The sequence below is a fragment of the Lactuca serriola genome, chromosome 7 (assembly GCF_051521515.1).
Source record: "Lactuca serriola cultivar US96UC23 chromosome 7, Lser_US96UC23_V15, whole genome shotgun sequence".
NCBI classification, from domain to species: Eukaryota; Viridiplantae; Streptophyta; class Magnoliopsida; order Asterales; family Asteraceae; genus Lactuca; species Lactuca serriola.
Genome location: NC_136414.1, coordinates 133,805,262 through 133,826,651, shown reverse-complemented (window position 1 = coordinate 133,826,651; position 21,390 = coordinate 133,805,262). Strand labels below are relative to the sequence as shown.

Here is a 21,390-nt window from a genome sequence, read left to right as displayed (position 1 = left end):
TTATAGCATAAGCAAAGTACTACACAAACCCATTTATATTACCAAATCATGATTATCAAATAAAGATCAAACAGAACACAGACATCATTTCCTTTGATGAAACAAAACCAAAACCAAAACCAAACCCAAACCAGAAAGGCTTGTTGGCATCATGGCCTAATCACAAACCAGAGTTACAAGAACACCAGAATAAAATCATGCTCATATCTCCCCATCACCATCTCTCTATTTGCAAATGCAACATAACATAACATAACATATCACACCCACCATTTTGAGGTTAGTATTTACAAACAATCAGCCTTCAATTTCATTTCACCTATTTTATATTAAAGGTAAACCACCCAACCCAACATCTCTTATATTTTAGGATAATCATAACCATAATCATAAGAATCCCCCTTACTCACTCACTCACTCACCTTTTTTTTTGTTTTTTGTTCAACAAAAAAACACATCCCGTTCCTCTTTCCTTTTTCCTTTTTTCCTTTTTCATGTTTCCATTTGTAACTTGTAAGTAGGGGGGGTAGAATCGTAATCTCACCCGTTCACAGGGTCCCACAGAAAAAAAGCCTTCTTTGCTTAACCATCTTTTTTTGCTTCCTAGCAAAAAACAAAACTTTCTTGGATGCAATCAATCACGTTTATGCTCCCAACTCCCAATACTGTAAAAAATCCAATCTCTCAACTCAACTGCAATAAATAAAAAAACTGGGTTGGAGAAGTTGACAAGATAAGGGCAAAATGGTCCTTTTCATAAATTTAACAGCATGATTGATAACCCAACTTCCAAGAGCATTAATGAAACAGTGACTAATATTATTTTTTGGACCTAACTTAAGACTACCAAAGTCAAACATTGCATTTGCATCAAATATTATAAAAAAAATAATAATAATAAAAAGAATGAGAGAAAATGTTACCTTACTAACAAGACTAAGAACCAGAGCTTGACTTCTGAACCCAGACCTGTTTCTGCATATTAACATCACATATTAATGTTAATATTAATATTAATAAATTAATAATGATAATCTAGAAATTAATTTTATACCTCATGAGAACCATAGCCACTAGAAACTCCTTTTTTTGAACCATCTGCATCCTTAGTGTTGTTATATGATGATGGCCCACGCCTTCCACCATGTTTATGGGAGCCTGCATATTTATCTACATAAAGTAATTCCTTTCTCATTTTCCTTGTCATAATTCATAAACTAAAATTAATTAATTAATTAAGGTCATATATATATAAAGGAATGGAATGAGCTATGAGCCATTACAATCCATGATCATGTTTGGTTTGAATATAGAAATAGAAATATCTATACATTATAACTAACCAAAACAAAAAGATTAAACATACTAAAAACTCATCAAATCTCAAATATGTTATTATAACAAATAATATTTTTTTGGGAAAAAAGCGGTTTCAATAATAAAAATACATGATGGAATGGAACAAAAACACGTCCTAATGAAGGAATGAAAATCAACAAACAGGGTTTTTTTCATTCCATTCCTGATTCCATCACATTTATACTATGCACACATGTGTGTATCATAAAATGAAATAGCATTTTAAATTTTCACCAAAAAAAAAAAAAACTAACCATTATCAGGTGAGAAATGACCACCACGTCCACTTCCACCCCTCGTGTCATACTTTCCCTCCCCATGAGTTCCTATGAAACCATGTCTATTTTCAGCACAATTATATGGTAAAAGCCAAATGTATATATAGATATAGATATAAATAACATTAGGAGTCTTTTTGGTTGGATGGAATGGAATGAAGCATTCCATGATACCTTCTGAAGAATCTGGTTTGGATTGAGAAAGTGAAGATGAAAGAGATTCATCATCAGAATGCCTAAGTGGGGTCCACACACCACGATCAGGTCTATCCTTGTTCCTAGTACTACGTTTCTCCATGTCATCTTGCAAGCCATTATATGGTGGAGGAGGTCTAGGGGGTTTTCTGTCAATTTCCCGATTTATATTTTGTTGTGAATCTTTGTTAATAAGTATGCTTCTAATCACCCTTCCACTACTACCCTGACCCTCCCTTTGTTTTGGAGCACCAGACCCATGGGATATTTTCACAGATGACAAACCACTGCTTATCTGAAAAATCGTAGTTATTACTATTCTTTTTTTCTTTTTTTAATTAATAAAAAAATTCAAAACTTACAAGGGGTATTTCCTTTTCTTTTCCCTTCAACAGCAGAATTTTCTTTTTCCCAATATCAGGAGTTCCAGAAGAACCTTCACAAATTTATAAATATGTTAACAAATTAATTTTGGAAGAAAAAAAAAAGAAAGAGTGATGAGTAATAATTAATATATATATATATATATATATATATATATATATATATATATATATATATATATATATATATATATACCCCGTCCTTCCTCCAGTACAACGCTTCCAGAAACAGGCTGTTGATCATTAGGTTTATGGACCTGAACATATGTTGACTTTTCTTTACCACTTCTACCCTTCCCAGTATCCCTTGGGACATACTGTTTTAATAACAAAAAGACATTAATACCCATTGAAAGATGTTAGATTTTTAATCTTTATTATGTAAAAAGATTCAGATACCATGGTCGTTGAAGTCCTTCTTCTTTCAGAACCACGTTTTAATGCAGGAGAATTTGATGTTGAAGATGATGATGATGCACCACTACCCCTTCTCATTAACTTCCCATTAGGCAATGACCTCTGGAGTTATTAAAATATAAATTGAGATTTGAGAATATATATATATTTTATTCTGAAGGGGTATAAGTGTAAATATCCTACCCGAGATCCACCCTTGGCTGCTCTTTTTTGGCGAATAAAATCCATTAATGGAGTAACTATAGGTGCCTCCTTAGCATTACCTTCAAAATCAAAGTTTTAACTCAAATTAAATGTTAATTTAAATCTTATTATTATTATTATTATTATTATTATTTATTATTATTATTTCAAGATTTAAAACTAACCAGCTCGTTCGGCTTCCTTTCTTTCCAATTGTATCTCTGCACTAGGAAGATTCTCGACAGGCTTTGAAATTAACTCGAGGAATTCAAGATATTCAGGATCTATATGTTCATTAAAAAGTTAATTATAAATTTATAATTATAAAAAATAGAAAAGGGTAAGTGGGGAATCATCTTAATAATACCTTTGTCTATGGTGCCTTCACGTCCATCTTTCTTAGACCATTGTTTTGGAACGCGTTGTGAAGGTGCATACTCGACAATAGTTTTGAATTGGGTGCCTGAAAATTGGAAAAAAAGAAATCCCTAATTTTCAATTTGGGAATCCAATTTGAAACCCTAGAATTGCCTATATGTAGATTTTCAATTTTAATTATTACCCTTTTCATTAACAAACACGTGTCCATCAAAGAACTCTGCAAACTCAATGACATCATCTGGATGCTTAAAGTCAATGTAGGCTCTGGAATAGGATTGACACTTCAGACTGAAAACACATTCAATGGAAATTGTTACAACAACTACAAGTATGTCAAAAAGAAGCGATTTCAATTTCAACACATGTAAGCACCAAATTTACCACTTTTTCTACATTTTTAGATAAGAGTCTCTAAACATCAGTTCCAATCAAGTTCCATAAACAATTATGATAAGTTTGATTACAAGTGAAATCACTTTAAGATCTAAGGATTGACTTTTAACTATGCCGTTTGACATCATTTTACCAAAAATGAACACCAAGATAATTAACAGACACTAATTTCACAGTTAAGTGCTATGAATCCATTTTTCACCACCAGTCAAATGCCCAAATAGTAGCAAATAATAAACAGGAAGCAAAACACATATAAAAGAACAGAATGATGAGTTCTTATGTCACAAACTAACAAGCCACCTTGCTTAATGTTTGTCAACTGTGATTAATACTACATCTACCATTCTTTCTGACTATTGTCTAGCATGTCTTTAGTTCTCTACATAAGCTTCTTTGGATTCCTTCTGACAGCAACAAAACGTTGTCTTACTTCAATTCTAATCTCAGCTAAAAACCAAAATACCCTGAAACCTCCAAGGTTTATAAAGGCGTGAAAGGCAAGCAATTCGAACAAAAAGAATCTACATGGTCCAAAAACCAAACTCTAAACGCCTAGAACTTACTTTTTTCTTTCAAAATATGTGAGTAGATTATAACCCAAACCCCAAAATCACTTAAAAATTAACTTCAAGGTAGTAGCACTAAGCTGAAGCTCAAAGAAAAGGCACGTAAAACCCTAACCTGTTCTTCCCGGAACGGAAACAGAACCAGTTGTAACGACCGGAAAAACGGGCATCAATTTGCTCCATGAGCGCTGACTGAGAAATGTTGTGTGGCAAGTGCCGAAGCACAACCTTCGTTCGATCCAACGAACCCTTCATTCGCGCTTAGAACTTTTTTTCCACAAATAGAAAAGACAAACACTATAAAAAATATATTTTACCGGCGAGCTTGGAACCCCAGAAAAATGTTATTCGTCGAATATTTCTTGAATTACATCTTCCCCGAGGCTTCGATCGAAGATTGTTTTGTGCCCTAATTTTTCAATTTTTAGCCGAAACAAGTGCCATGGAGGGCATGCAAATAAACACCAGGAAAGAGAAAGTCAGAAAGCAGAGAGGGATTGAAGGAAATACAGGTTTTGGGTGTGGATTGTGAATATGGAGATGAAGTCTGTATGAGTGTTTCGTATGGTTTTGGGGTGCATATTGAATATTGATTGTATTTGCAGAAACGAAAATTCCCAAATACGACTTGAAACCTTTTAATAGGTTTTGTTTGGGTGTTCAAGATTGGGGGTTAATCACATAAAAACAAGGTTAGACAAAGACAGCCAATGTATTTTGTTTTCCTTTTTTTGTGTTAATAAGATACCTTGTTGATTTGTAACGTTTTTATATATTTTTCATTATTTATTATTTATATGTGATGATAACCATGACATATCTTGCTAATGTGGTAAAATTTGATTTAAAGATCTTTGTTATATAAAACATTTTGAGATTTCACTTTTCTTATAAAGGATTTTTTTTCCCTTTTAGAGTTTTGTTTCCTTAAACCGGTTATGTCAAAAAAAAATTCAAGAATGTGACGATACAATAAAAATTCAACGACAATGATGCTTGTTGCCTAAGACCATCTGTTATGGTCTTCACGACCACCACCGTCTTCCACCTCCATGTCACCACCACAACTATTCATCAATCTAACGGGATGGTCACTTCCTCGTGATTTGCAAGAAAGAAGATAGGAAGAGAGAAGAAGAGAGGAGAAGAGACCTGATTGGTCGTCCGCCTCCGTCGTCCCCAACACGAACCGCCACGACCACGAGCCACCACGAGGCAGTGCGATGGTGTGCACGAACGTGGTTCGTGGCCAGCTAGACCACGGAGGCCTTCGTTCCGGGTATACCGGTAAGGTACGAGGAAGTGAGAAGTGGTCAGTTTTGAAAATAATGATTTCAAAACAATTATGTAATCATATATATAACGGAAGCAACTTAGTCATAGATTGGTTAGAATAAAAAAATCAACTATAAATAACCATAAGAGGTTTAAAAATTATCACAATAGTTGTTGGTGTTCATTAATGTTGGAAAACAATTGCAAATAGTAAGTAATCTCTACAAATGTCAATCGAACATAGGAACAACATTATTAGACAAGACATATCAAAACTAGTCTCTCTTGTATTTTCATTGGTTTTGAGGTCGATAGGAGAGATGGCAAGTGTTGGAATCTTTCACGTGTAAAGAAATGATCAAACGAAGATTTTGACTATTTAATATTTTTGTGCAACTATAACATAAACAACTCTCTTAAATATTTATAGGGAAAATGACTTGAAAGGGTAAGTTATTTTTTGAAATGTACACATTTCGTCCTTATTCTTTTTTTTCTTTTTTGTAAATTAAGCCCTTATATTTTATTAATATGTACACAATAGATCCTTTTGACCGGCTTATATCGGTTTTGCTGATGTGGAAGCACACGTGGCCCTAACAACAACCGAATAAAAATTAATTAGCTTAGTCACTCCTTATAAACGAATGTTAACATCCAAATTCAGGAAGCTTCAAACTCGAACACATAGAAGTGGGGATTTTGTAGAAGAAGAAAGAAGATGTCAAGTGGCTCAAGAATCTCCACAGGTTCAAGCAATCAGAGAGTAGATAAGGACGTCCTCTGTGATTGTGAACTCCCTTCAAGAATTCGTACCTCCAAGACCAAAGATAACCCTGGAAAGAAATTCCGAGTGTGCCCTAACTCATTGGTAAATACCTAAATTGATTTTATTTGTCAAATCGAATCAATTTGCTTCTTCTTTCCTGCTATGTTGTTGATTTTATTACTACAGAAACCAGGGAAAAAGTGTAAATTTTGGGAATGGATTGATGAAGAACCTGAGAATATGAAGGCCATTGCAGAAGATACTCTTTCAGATTTTGCAGATTATCTTAAACAAGTTTTAGAGGATGTGGCATCTGTTAGAGAAGAAGTGAAACAGTTGAAGGTTATGATTCAGATACTGATTTTGCTGGTCATTGTTAAGGTTATGTTTTGGGGTTGAAGATATGCTTCTGGTGGTTTTTATGGGATTTTGATGTAATAGACTTGTTGTGTAATTCTTGTTTATGTAATGGATGTTGATGTACTTTATGTTTATGTGATGGTTGTTGATGTACTTTATGTTTATGTAATGGTAAAGTTTATTGTTATTATATATAGATGTTGATGTAATTAACTCAGTCAAATGGAGGTAAAATGTAACATCCCAAAATTCAAGACTACAAATTTTCTTTTAATAAAACATTACTTAAAGCAAAATCATCAATCCAAATATAATCAGAGTATTAATTTCCAAAACACATGTTCATTATCAGAGTAAAACATTCCCAGACTGTCTAATCTATGGTGTGTGCCATGCGATCACCCCGAGCTCTTCCCTCCGCTACCGGAAGTACCTGAAACCAAAACTGAAAACCGTAAGCACGAAGCTTAGTGATTTCCCCACCCTACCACATACCATGCATAACCACATACTGAACATATTGGGCCACGCCCACTAACATGGGCCTCGCCCGCTACAATGGCCCCGCCGCTCCAGGCCCCGCCTGGCTTCGAGCCCCACTCGGATACAGATCTGTTTCACTTAGGCCTCGCCTGTCACAGGGCCTCGTCCACTAACATATAATAGCACGTAAACATATCACATCACATCACATAAGCTAAACACATACTAACGGATCTTGTCCTAAGGCCTCGCCTATCTCTGGGCCCCACCCTTGTCCTGCTACTGATGAGTCATGGAACCCCGTCCATACTCCTGCTGATAATGAGGTACGGGCCCATCCCACCCTCACTCCTTCCCTAACTTGGGCCTCGCCCCTGATCTGCTGCTACTGAGATGTGGAACACCATCCACACTCTGCTATTGGTGAGATACGGGACCTCGCCCACACTCACCTCCCTACCAGGCACATACAAGTATCACACAGACAACAAGTATAAACTGTAACATAAACCATTCCTTGGGCACCCGCCCTCTATCATTGGACCTCGTCCCAAATATCATACTAGCATACTGTGCCTAGGGCTAACCCCCGGGTCTTCTACTCAATACTACATGGGCCGACATTGTGGTCGTAGACCCATCCATACAAAGGGAAACTCACCTGCACTGGCTGAACTGGCTGATGAACCCACTAGCTGCTGCCCGGCAACTCTCTGAACTTCTGCTCCACTCGCTCCCCTAGCTACCAATATCAATGCAACACTGAGTCTAACTGACCCCCGAAAAACAACCAAGTCAACTCGGGTCAAAGTCAACCTTCCAGGTCAACCCTACTCGCCGAGTCACCCTAGTGACTCGCCGAGTTCATATGTTCAGAGTCCTTCTCTTTGCGACTCGACTCGCCGAGTCAGTCCATGACTCGCCGAGTCTACCGATTTCCGAGTCCTGACCTGTCCAACTCACCGAGTCTCCACTCGACTCACTGATTCGAGTCTCAACTCGAAGGGTTTGGGGTTTCGCGACCTGACTCGCCGAGTCCAAGAACAGACTCGCCGAGTCCAAGGCAATCTTCAACCAACTCGTCGAGTTCCAGCCCAACTTCATCCGACTCGACGAGCTGTTCATCCCACTCGTCGAGTTCCTCCTAACCTTCATGCTACTCGCCGAGTCCACTCAAAGGACTCGCCGAGTCCATTCAGATCTACATACATGCAGAGGACTTTTGAGTCATGCATGGACTCCAAACTGTAGATCTACCCTTCCCAAGCCTATTCCTCACGTAAAGTTGCAAACTTTACGTGTAGAGAAGGAGATCTAGGCAAAATACACCATAAACTAGGGTTTAAGGCAAAGAGGCTCCATAATCAACCCAATGGCTGAAACTTTATGCTTTCCAAGACCAAAATATACTTAGATCTGAAGTAGCAACTCCAGATCCGGCTTCTAACTCAAATGGATCACTACTCATGGCTAAAAGCCCCAAAACTCACAACCAAAATAGATCTAAAGGAAGGGAAACGACTTAATACCTTCAGATGTTCAGAAATATCTTCCCAATATCAGATCTATAGCCCCCTCCTTGCACCTTCAAGGTCCTTCTTCCTTGTCTAAGCTTTAATGCACTCCTCAAGACAACAATTGGCTCAATCAATGGATATGGCGGCTAGGGTTTGGCATTCTGGGTTAAAGAGGCAGTAAAGGAACCCTAGGGAAGAGAATGAGGCGCTTAAATAGGCCCCAAGTCCCGAATTTAGGGTTTTCCTCGAACAGACCTGACTCGCCGAGTCTCCTTGGCCGACTCGTCGAGTCGGTCACTTACTCCTCGACCCGGATCCCGCTTGGACTCGTCGAGTTCCTCCTTGGACTCGCCGAGTCCCCCCTTAAAGTTAGGGTTTTATTTCCTTTCTTGGCCTTCAAAACTTTGGGTGTTACAACTCTCCCCCACTTAAACTAAACTTCATCCTCGAAGTTTGCTATGGCCCACCGCCTGCGATCTGCCTCCAATATCCCACCAATTATTCCAACACCAACTGCCTACCTTCGCTGTCCTTCCGACTAACACTAATCCTTGCAGATAATAGACCCGGGTCACCCTGACCCTGAATATCCTGGAAACACAACTTACTCATCGACAATCCTTCTGGTACTCACCGAGTACTACACTGAACCTATAGGGGTTCACCCCTTCTTTCCTTGCGCAAATTCCTTGCCTTCCCAAGGCAAAGCTCCATAACCAACTATTTCCTATGTCACTGTGAAGGTCCTATCCATCACCAACTCCATCACCCCCGCTATTTCCAGTACGGGTCATCACCGCCAGTAACCACTGACACTCCTCTCTGTCAAAAATTGGTGTCGAGCACCCCTCGATTCAACTAACTGAATTCCACCATACACTGCTTACCCGCAATACTACTGACTAAAATTTCTGCTATTCCTTGTCTGCCTTCCGGATGAACTGAGACCACCCTGGTCCCTACCAACCTATCAATGTCTGGATTACCGGCTCCCCATGGTAGCTAGTCCCAACACCACCACTAGTCGCTCCCAGCGACTTCCGAAGAAACTTCGACCACCTATAACTGCTCAATCTATTCTGCCATTCAGGCACTACAAACCTGGGATCCCAGATCCCCTAGCTTGACACTAAGGTCCCTACCAGGTCCCACCTGCGCTGCTAAAATTCATGGGCCTCGCCCATGGGTCCCACCCGCCTCTATCTTTCTAGTCCCACTAGTCTAATCACTCTCGCTCGGGCCTCGCCCACGGGTCTCACCCAACCATACTATTGAGCCACCCCGCTCTCAGGTCTCATCTACACTGCTAATCTCATACAGGCCTCGTCCACGGGTCTCACCCAACTATATCCTGGAGCGGCCTCTCCCAAGGTCTCACCTCTCTAGGGCTATATAGGCAAACTCCCTATCATTCTCATCCACTACCCATTCCTGATCCCCGACCGATCACTAGGCGGTAAGGGCCTCGCCCCAACTCCGCTATCGAAGCTACTAAGGAATGCTACGACTTACCCATAATCTTACATCACCATCCATTGTTGACTGCTAGTGAATGCTACGGATGCCCCGTAGTCTTGCAACACTTCCACCACTAACTGCTAATGAATGTTACGGCTACCCCGTAGTCTCACATCACTTTCTACCACTGACTGCTAATGCGAAGGCACCCATGTGCCATTAGCTCTCAAGATCCTCATTTCGACTCCCTCGAGTCCTACGGGCGATCCACAACCTGAATTCCCAACCACGTACTAACCATTACCATCACACTCACTAGCTGATGGGGAGTTTCTCAAACTCCCAACCCTGAAATCCTCAATCCATCAAACGTTGAACCACTTTTTTTCCTTCTCGGAGGTCGGACACTCATTCTGGATCTGCGTGCTCCTACCTTTGCACACTCGGAGGATTCTCCCCCACTTCGATCCTGCTTACCCCTTGTTGCTCAATACTCAAAAGAAATCCTTGCTACCATTCGAATATCCAAGGTATGCAGATGGCATATAAATCGATCACAATCAACCGCTCAAAAAAAATACTCATACCGATAATGATGCAGAACCATAACAATATAATCATGCACAAATAAAAGAACTGAAAACAGAAATCGCATACCTGCAACGTACGGTGTTGATCGCGCCTCTAAGGTAGTCATCTGAAGAGCTCTGCTTCCTACTGCAGGCGTCTCTGCACAGCCCTGACGGCCGTCTGTGATCCTCAAAGTTGCAGGGGCAGGTGCCATCACCCGTCCTGCTGAAAACAAACTGGGACATTGGGCCTTCTTGTGGCCCCGCTGATTGCAGTGAAAATATAACAAGTCTGATCCCTGCGAGGTGGTAACAGTACAATCCCTGCTGAAATGACCAGTCCGACCGCACTTGAAACAGCCAGACTCACCACCGTTACCACTCTTGCACGCGCCCCCGTGCGCCCTGCCACACTTCCCGCACCGACTGCAGTCCTGATAATCCCTCGATCTCGAATCCGATCCCTTGGGCCTTTTGCCTGAACCTGCAGCTACCTGAACCTCATCCGGCTTCCTCTTCCGGATCTGCTCCAAATCAATTTCCCTCTCTCTAGCCCGAGAAATCATATCTTCCAGCGTCTTACAGCTGGATCTGCTCACGAACTCCCTGATGTCATCCCTCAACATCTCATGGTATTGGGCCTTCTTCATCTCCTCATCCGTGACATACTGCGGTACAAGAAGAGCCCTCTCCTTGAACCTGGCGGTGATCTTCTCCACAGTCTCAGTGGTCTGCGTCAAATCCTGAAACTCCCGTGCCAACTGCTGCACCTCAATAATCAGCGAAAACTCCTCCCTGAACCTGGCGAGAAATCGCTCCAAGTCATCGCGTCCAACGCGGCATCATCCCCCAAAGCATGACCAATCTCCTCCCACCAATCCCTCGCTCTGTCCTTCAGAATACAGGAAGCGAGTCTGACCTTGTCCCCCTCAGGACACCGGCTCGTACGAAATGCGTTGGCAACATCAGCCAACCATCTGCTGCTAGCGATGAGATCCCTAGCCCCATGATAATCTGGTGCCCCGCAAGCCCTGAACTCTCGAAATGTCAAGGTATGTGCTCCCATCAATGCCATTATCTCAATACGGAAGGCGCCCAACCTCTCATCTAAAATCTCCAATATACCCTCCTTGACTGTGCCAAAGATCACAGGAGTCCGATCTAGAATACTGCGCGTAACCTCGGCGGATATCAACTCCCTCATTCGCTCCTCGAGCTGCTCGGCCCCTGCACCCGAGCCTGATCCCTCCCTGGCACCTGATCCACCCGTTGGTCTCTCTCTCAATGTCACCATGCTGAAAATATACCACAACCACTATCAGAATACTCATCACTGATGCGAGACCAAACACACCCTACCAGGTTCCCGGTCTTGTCTCGGCCTTTCCCGAATCGAGTACGGATCCTCTGCTTTCAGTAGTACGGGCCCATACTACCTTCCACATCTATCCGTACTTTCCTCAGGAATTGCTTTGACTCCACCAGGTCCCTTATCCACTACTACTGCTCCCAGCACTATCTCATCCTAGGCTTACCCTGGGAAAACCTCTGACTCAACTCAAACTAGTCCTCAGCTGCTGAAGGCCTCCTTGTGATGCCAATTAGCCATCACCTGGATACCATCACATGTGATGAGGCTCAGATAATCCTTCAAGTAAAAGACTCGTCCCTACAACGGTTGGACTCAAACGAGAGCTGCAAAATAGGGCCAAATCCAGCACTCTGAGATTATTCAACCCTGATCACATGTGACGTGACGTATCCACCTAATGGCTAACTCCCATCACTCGGAATCCCATATTGCACAAAGCAAGCAGCATTCAGACAAGGGGAAAATCTAACCACAACATACGCAAGCTATCATATCCAAATAGCAAGAATCTAAACTAGCATGCAACACAAACTCATAGACCCACACAAACTCATAAACTCAGGCATAACCTAAACAGGCTATCCTACTACTGTCTAATCAGCACTATCATGCAGCTCAAAACACATATAATAGGCACATAAGGCATCATCCCTAGATCCTTTGTCCTAATCTAGCATGCTGTTCTATCAACTGATAATCATAACATAAACTTGTATGGGTATTTTGGGGTACTTACTTGAGATCGGTTGATTGCATGCACCACACCCTTTTTCTCTTTTCAAAGTTCTTTTCTTTCTGAATTATTTTTGCTTTTCTAAAACTGTTTTCTTTCCCAAAACTCTCTTTTTACAAAACTGTCTTTTCATTTTGAAATCTTCCATACCAATTCCTCAGTTTGAGTTCAAACACACCCGAGAGCATGTCCGAATCCCTCAAACCATGGCTCTGATACCAACTTGTAACATCCCAAAATTCAAGACTAAAAATTTTCTTTTAATAAAACATTACTTAAAGCAAAATCATCAATCCAAATATAATCAGATTATTAATTTCCAAAACACATGTTCATTATCAGAGTAAAACATTCCTAGGCTGTCTAATCTATGGTGTGTGCCATGCGATCACCCCGAGCTCTTCCCTCCGCTACCGGAAGTACCTGAAACCAAAACTGAAAACCGTAAGCACGAAGCTTAGTGATTTCCCCACCCTACCACATACCATGCATAACCACATACTGAACATATTGGGCCACGCCCACTAACATGGGCCTCGCCCGCTACAATGGCCCCGCCGCTCCAGGCCCCGCCTGGCTTCGAGCCCCACTCGGATACAGATCTGTTTCACTTAGGCCTCGCCTGTCACAGGGCCTCGTCCACTAACATATAATAGCACGTAAACATATCACATCACATCACATAAGCTAAACACATACTAACGGATCTTGTCCTAAGGCCTCGCCTATCTCTGGGCCCCACCCTTGTCCTGCTACTGATGAGTCATGGAACCCCGTCCATACTCCTGCTGATAATGAGGTACGGGCCCATCCCACCCTCACTCCTTCCCTAACTTGGGCCTCGCCCCTGATCTGCTGCTACTGAGATGTGGAACACCATCCACACTCTGCTATTGGTGAGATACGGGACCTCGCCCACACTCACCTCCCTACCAGGCACATACAAGTATCACACAGACAACAAGTATAAACTGTAACATAAACCATTCCTTGGGCACCCGCCCTCTATCATTGGACCTCGTCCCAAATATCATACTAGCATACTGTGCCTAGGGCTAACCCCCGGGTCTTCTACTCAATACTACATGGGCCGACATTGTGGTCGTAGACCCATCCATACAAAGGGAAACTCACCTGCACTGGCTGAACTGGCTGATGAACCCACTAGCTGCTGCCCGGCAACTCTCTGAACTTCTGCTCCACTCGCTCCCCTAGCTACCAATATCAATGCAACACTGAGTCTAACTGACCCCCGAAAAACAACCAAGTCAACTCGGGTCAAAGTCAACCTTCCAGGTCAACCCTACTCGCCGAGTCACCCTAGTGACTCGCCGAGTTCATATGTTCAGAGTCCTTCTCTTTGCGACTCGACTCGCCGAGTCAGTCCATGACTCGCCGAGTCTACCGATTTCCGAGTCCTGACCTGTCCAACTCACCGAGTCTCCACTCGACTCACTGATTCGAGTCTCAACTCGAAGGGTTTGGGGTTTCGCGACCTGAATCGCCGAGTCCAAGAACAGACTCGCCGAGTCCAAGGCAATCTTCAACCAACTCGTCGAGTTCCAGCCCAACTTCATCCGACTCGACGAGCTGTTCATCCCACTCGTCGAGTTCCTCCTAACCTTCATGCTACTCGCCGAGTCCACTCAAAGGACTCGCCGAGTCCATTCAGATCTACATACATGCAGAGGACTTTTGAGTCATGCATGGACTCCAAACTGTAGATCTACCCTTCCCAAGCCTATTCCTCACGTAAAGTTGCAAACTTTACGTGTAGAGAAGGAGATCTAGGCAAAATACACCATAAACTAGGGTTTAAGGCAAAGAGGCTCCATAATCAACCCAATGGCTGAAACTTTATGCTTTCCAAGACCAAAATATACTTAGATCTGAAGTAGCAACTCCAGATCCGGCTTCTAACTCAAATGGATCACTACTCATGGCTAAGAGCCCCAAAACTCACAACCAAAATAGATCTAAAGGAAGGGAAACGACTTAATACCTTCAGATGTTCAGAAATATCTTCCCAATATCAGATCTATAGCCCCCTCCTTGCACCTTCAAGGTCCTTCTTCCTTGTCTAAGCTTTAATGCACTCCTCAAGACAACAATTGGCTCAATCAATGGATATGGCGGCTAGGGTTTGGCATTCTGGGTTAAAGAGGCAGTAAAGGAACCCTAGGGAAGAGAATGAGGCGCTTAAATAGGCCCCAAGTCCCGAATTTAGGGTTTTCCTCGAACAGACCTGACTCGCCGAGTCTCCTTGGCCGACTCGCCGAGTCGGTCACTTACTCCTCGACCCGGATCCCGCTTGGACTCGCCGAGTCCCCCCTTAAAGTTAGGGTTTTCTTTCCTTTCTTGGCCTTCAAAACTTTGGGTGTTACATAAAACCAAGACAAATTACAGGAAAGATTCTTTTATAGAGAATTGGATGTAAAGACAAATAAAAGTGGATGACAAAAGGCATCAAGCCATTTAATAATTACAAAAGATAAGCCCACCAGCAGGGGTAATACAGTAATTTAGTTCAAAAGATTTGACAAGTACATCAAAAGTAAACAACTAGTAGGGGTAATATAGTAATTAAGTTCAAAAGATTACCCCACACTACATCAAAATATATATGTCACATGCATTACCCCACTACATCAAAACCTAATTACTCTAAGGTCACAGGTTTGTCTTGGCTGCATCCAGTTCCATCCTTGACTTTAACATTTTTTTGAATACCAATTTCTGTGATTCTTCCTGAAAACTTTCTCACCCTACCAGCATCATTCAAAGGAACCTTCTTCATAGGACTTCTCTTCACAGGACCCTTCTTCACAAGAACCTTCTTCATAGGAGCCTTCTTCACATGAACCTTCTTCACAGGAGCCTTCTTCACATGACTTGGCCCTGTTGTGCTTGAATCTGGAGTTGAATGACTTGGACATGATGTGGTTGGAGCTGGAGTTGGCTTACTTGGGCATGTGGCTTTGTTGTGGCCAGTTTGGTGGCAAATGGTACATCTTAGAGGAATGCCTGCCCTTGACACAGTATGCCTTGTGTGCCCACTTAGCTCTCTTTCTGCCTGATCTTTTTTCCTTTTGACACATGGCCTGCCAGGTAACCTCCTCTTTAATGGAGGCAAAATAGTATGAAGTCCTTCAACATGTGGCCACTCATAACTGTCATTGAGTGGATGGATGTTATACTCATAGCTACTAAGGAAAGAGGCTTTAGTATAAGAGTTGGATACAAAGCCTCCACATCTAGGTTCAATGATGAAATTGCTGATATGGCATGTACACATGGAATGCCTGTGAGTTGCCAGCTTCTGCATCCACATGCCTTCTGATTCAGATCAACAACATACCTCTCATTTCCTGAGAACACTTCAAATTCTTTGTAGCCACTCACGTAAGGTACCCAAAATCTGTCAATATACAAGAAGATAGTCAGTTACCATTATAAAACCTATGTATAAATAATGAAATAGTTACTAACCTTTGCAATTCTTTCAAATCCTCTATTTCCCCTCTGATACTTGGGCATATGTCCAAATCCCAACTCAAACCATTTTGCTTCTGCATCCATAACCTCTGCATTGCCCAACATCTTATGTCCTCCAACATTGTTATCAATGGTTTCCTTCTAGCATCAAGTACAACAGAATTGAAACTTTCAGAAACTCCATTCTCTATTGCATCACAATCCATACCCTCTCTAAAAAAAGCCTTTGACCAACACCTTGGATCCCTTTCTATGAGATAGTCATAAGCCCTACTTTCCAAGGACTTAATCTCATTTATTGCTGCTTCAAACTTAGGTACAGTTGTTGCATTCACAGCCCTCCAAAATGGTTTAAAGTATTGTTCTCCTTTAAATTTTTTGTGGAAATTAGCTAGAATATGTCTAACACATAATCTATGCTCCACATCAGGAAGTCTTTCCTTCACAGCTTCAAATAATCCCTGATTCAAACAATAAAATGATTAGTTAATTAAATGACCAAAACAATTAAAGTTAATTGAACAAAATAGAATGATTACCTTGTGGCCATTTGAGAGGATTGTAATGCCATGACCATTCCCCCCTCCAATGTCTTCCATCAGGTTGTCCAAAAACCATTTCCATGTCCTTTTGTTCTCAACATTGACTACTGCCCAAGCTAAGGGATAGATGTTATTATTAGCATCTCTACCCACTGCTGATAGGAGCTCCCCTCTACAAACACCCTTAAGAAAGCAACCATCAACCCCAATTACCTTTCTGCATCCATCTAACCACCCATCTACAACACCTTTAAAGCTAACATAAAACCTATCAAACACCACAGTATTATCAGGTTGTGGCTCCAAGAACACCTCAACATGTGAACCTGGATTAGCCCTTTTGATTTCAGCTGCATAATCCCATAATTTGGCATAATGTTCTTTCAAAATTCCCTCAACTTCAGACAATGCTAACTTTTTTGCATTCCTACACTGCCCAACACTCACATTAATGTTGTATCTCTTAGATACCAGTGCTTTCATTTTCCTCAAACTTAGTTTAGGACTCTCCAAAACATCATTCACAAATTGTTTTCCTATCCACTTATATGTTACAATTGAACCAAGTTTGAATGCCCTGGAACACTTGTGCTCTGTTATAAGAGACTTAATCTAAAAAGTGTGTTCCTCTTTCATCCAGGAAGCATACAATCTAAAAGGGCATGTGGGATGCTTTCCTTTACAACACCTAACTAGCAACCTAGTCTTGTCATTTTTTTCATACCACAGATCATAACCATTTGCTACTGCATAGCAACTAAGAGAGTATTTAAGTTCAGCAGTAGAAGAGTATTTCATACCTAATCGAGGCTTCATCTGATTCCATTCTTGAGTATGATCATGTCTTGGGTAAATAGGTCGTATTGCATTATGATCTTCTTCAACCAAGTCATCATTCTGTATTGGACAAAGTTTGTTGAGGAATGGATCATTGAAATTTCTTTTGAGAGATATAACTTCATCGTCCTCTACATGTTGAGCTTTCAGACCATCTTCTAAAATGGAGTCGACATCATCAATAGAAACCAAATCTTCATCTTCAAGTTCTGCTTCTTCCTCCTGAATCCAATCAAACAAAGGTTCATGATGATGATCCACATACACATCTAATCTCTTCTTTTCATTCATATCTTCAAGAAACTCGTTAAAATCGCAGTCATTCTGAATAGCATGTAATCCCTCTGACAACCTCACTTCATGTGGACAGTAATACACATCTCTACATCTACCGTTAGTAAGCTTTTCAAGAAAGGGGATGAAATCACCGAAGTTCATCTTCTTCACAACCGTCTGAGGTACCGAGGCTTTTACTCCATCAAAATAAATCAATGGGGTAGGTGTAAATAGCCCTTGATAGTGTACATCAACGATCGTATCCGCATCTTCTGCCATTGTTGATTTTAATTGTGAATCAAGAACTTTGAGGGATTATCGACTGAGTGAATGGAGGAATGACTTATTAAATGAGCCCTAATTGTCGTTTTACCACGTATGATGACACATATTCAATTCATTTCAAGAAAACAAAATCAAAATGTTATATGACCGGTATACCGGCTATACCAGGTCAAAAGGATTGAACAATTACAAAAAAATTGAATATAAGGGCTTAATTTAAAAAAAAAATAATAATAATGACGAAATATGTACATTTCAAAAAGTAACTTACCCTCTCAAGTCATTTTCCCATATTTATACGGTGGATTTGCCAAGCCTTTTACTTACCTTCCGAATAAAAACTCAAACTCGCAGTTAGTTAATTTGGAGAAAATGATATAAAATCCTTAACATTTATGTATTTTCATGGTTTTATCCTAACATCAAAAATTTTACTGTTAAAACCCAAAACTTGTTATGCCTTTTTTTTTTTCAAATATGACATTTTGCATGTTACATCTTTTATACAATTAAAGCTCAAAACTTTTTATAGTGGTTTGGTTCTATACTAAGCGTTTAACCCATTTTGATGGGAAACTCGTTGTTGGTTCATCCATTTAAAACTATGAAGTCACTGAAGCTATACTCAAAACTATATATGTACAGTTTTTGGAAACTCAAAATTTTTAAACTCCCTTATAATAAAATATATTGATCAATACGCAAAGCACTTAAACGCTTAAATAAAGTAATAATCTTTGATGAATTTACATCATCAAGATATAAATTGAACCAAGTAACTAGAGTACGGTAAAACTCTCTTGATCAAAGATACATGAACTTGAGCCAAAACCATATGGCTCGGTTGACCAACTCAATCAACATAGTATGTAATGTCTCTTCGGCAGGGAAAATTACAAAATCATTTTTTTCATATTTTTGGTTGTTTTTACATGAAAATGGTTATTTTTAACTTACAAAACAAGATATTTGTTTAAATAACAACTCAAAATAAATTGACCTAATTTTTATAAACCCTTTTATTTTAAAGAAATAAGTTTCAGTTCTTTAAAATGATATTTTTGAAACATAAAATATTTTTGAAAGAATATTATTACATTTATTATTATATTTTTAAGAATTCAATTTTCAAAATGTCTTAGGATAAATTAGACATTTTGTGTATTTTTATTTTAGGAAACAAAATAATGAATTCCATATTGTTAGCAAAGGAATTTAATATTTTTATTTACATTAAAGAAAATTTAATTTTACAAGAATCATTTTGTAATAATATAAAAATTAAAATTGTAAATTTATGAATCTTGTGAAAATGTAAACATTCTTTGAAGAAGTAATTACAATTCCAAATCTATAACTATTATTAGAATGGTTATTAAATACATATACAAATCTATAATTCTTTTAAGAATCAATTAATTATAATTCTTTTAAGAATCAATTAATTATAAGAGAAAATTAATAGAGTGCAATCACAATTCTAACATTCTCATGATAATGAAAAAATTCTAACAATGAAGAATCTATAAATTCTAATTATTTCACTACTATGCCACAAAGTCCTCTTTTATCATATATTCCTTTTTGCATTGTAATGTATCCATTTCTCCCGATTATACTCTTAACTAGAACTTGGTTAGAATGACATTTATAGAGTAAGGATAAATTTATTAGTTTATTATATGATTAATAAATTATAATAAACATCTAATAAATTAACAAAACATATATTTCTAATTAATATATTAATCATATAATATATTAACAATCATTTATTATAATTTATTAATCATTGTATATTGACATTCCAATATTTGGTTCTATCTAGAGTTGTCTCGTATCCCATGGCTACCACCCTTTGATTCAAATTTGTTCCATACTTTCCAATAAAAACTCCTTGTTACACCACAAAAAAAAAATTACTTTTAATTTTAAGTTTATTAGTTGATTTATGGATAAATTTTTGAATTAAAAGCAAAGTTTTTTTGGGGTTGTCTTCATAACTAGAACTTGGTTAGAATGACATTTATAGAGTGAGGATAAATTTATTAGTTTATTATATGATTAATAAATTATAATAAATGATTGTTAATATATTATATGATTAATATATTAATTAGAAATAGATGTTTTGTTAATTTATTAGATGTTTTGTTAATTTATTATGTGATTAGTAAATTAATATAAGATCAATTGTCAAATAATTGATTTGGTAATTTATATTATTAATAAATTAATGTGAAATCAATAAGAATTGACTATTATTATTAATCAGAATTAATTTGGAATTAATTCATGATTAATTGGAATTAATTAAAGGTGTAATAACTGAGTTATAGTTGTTTAATAGTTGAACAAATGAGAGGATTTGTAACATCCCAAAATTTTCAACAAATTTAAACATTTCAAAACAACTCATTTACTAATAAAAGTGTTTACAAAATCATTGTTTCCAAAACATTATTTAAAATCAAAGTCCCCTAAGATCCAATCAGTAGTAAAACCAAGGATGTGTACGGTCATGCCTTCGCCTCGCCACGGTCCTCTGAATAACCTAAAACTGTAAGCATGAAGCTTAGCGAGTTCTCCCAAAGTACCAACACACAAATAGATAGCATATACGAATAACAACATGTCGGGTCCAATCAACCATCGTGTTAGAATACCCCAAGCCCAATCAACTATCAGGTTGGAATGTCAATATACAATGAGTTCAGTCAACCATCGGGTTAGAATACCAATATACTATGGGTTCAGTCAACCATCAGGTTGGAATACCAATATACTATGGGTCCAGTCAATCATCAGATTGGAATACCAATATACATATTTATAGGTGTTACACGAATTGAATCATGAAATAACATATTGTCAAGGCAAATGTGAGTACATAGATTTCTTAGCACACATCCCTAATTAAAACTATGTTGTTTTATGTGTATAATATTCTATTATATGTGGTGTCTACATGATTATGTGATTCCATACATAGTGTTGTATTATTGTGTCTTGTTTATTATTCGAATCAGGAGTATAAATGTAAAAAGAGGAAACAAGGGTAACCGGTGTGATGAATCTTGAGCGGTCTAGACCATACAAGTGTTAGGTGTCAAGTATAATAGGAGTATACATGTTGTTAGGCGTGATCTTTTAAACATTCTTTCGATTATTACTCATGCTAGCAACATGTTGTGATGGGAAAAGCTTTGTACTTGGACCCGTACATGATATTAGAGATATGTTATGTACTTGGACCCATAT

The 21,390-nt window shown here is 39.2% G+C and overlaps 1 protein-coding gene across 2 annotated transcripts; it reads right to left on the bottom strand.

Moving 5' to 3' along the window:
- Positions 1-20: 20 nt before the first annotated feature.
- LOC145061854 (regulator of nonsense transcripts UPF3-like) lies at positions 21-4,809 on the bottom strand. Of its 2 annotated transcripts, none has more exons than XM_079009431.1 (13): positions 4,274-4,809; positions 3,378-3,484; positions 3,183-3,278; positions 3,001-3,099; positions 2,816-2,895; positions 2,615-2,734; positions 2,412-2,532; positions 2,195-2,268; positions 1,812-2,127; positions 1,614-1,685; positions 1,055-1,170; positions 924-975; positions 21-693 (listed from the first exon to the last, which is right to left on the bottom strand). In XM_079009431.1, the coding sequence occupies exons 1-12, from the start codon at positions 4,411-4,413 to the stop codon at positions 937-939; spliced, it is 1,380 nt and encodes a 459-aa protein (XP_078865557.1). In that variant the 5' UTR covers positions 4,414-4,809; the 3' UTR covers positions 21-693; positions 924-936. The 2 variants fall into 2 exon arrangements, with proteins under 2 accessions (XP_078865557.1, XP_078865558.1); XM_079009432.1 differs by having other exon boundaries at positions 1,055-1,158.
- Between the last annotated feature and the right edge of the window lie 16,581 nt (positions 4,810-21,390).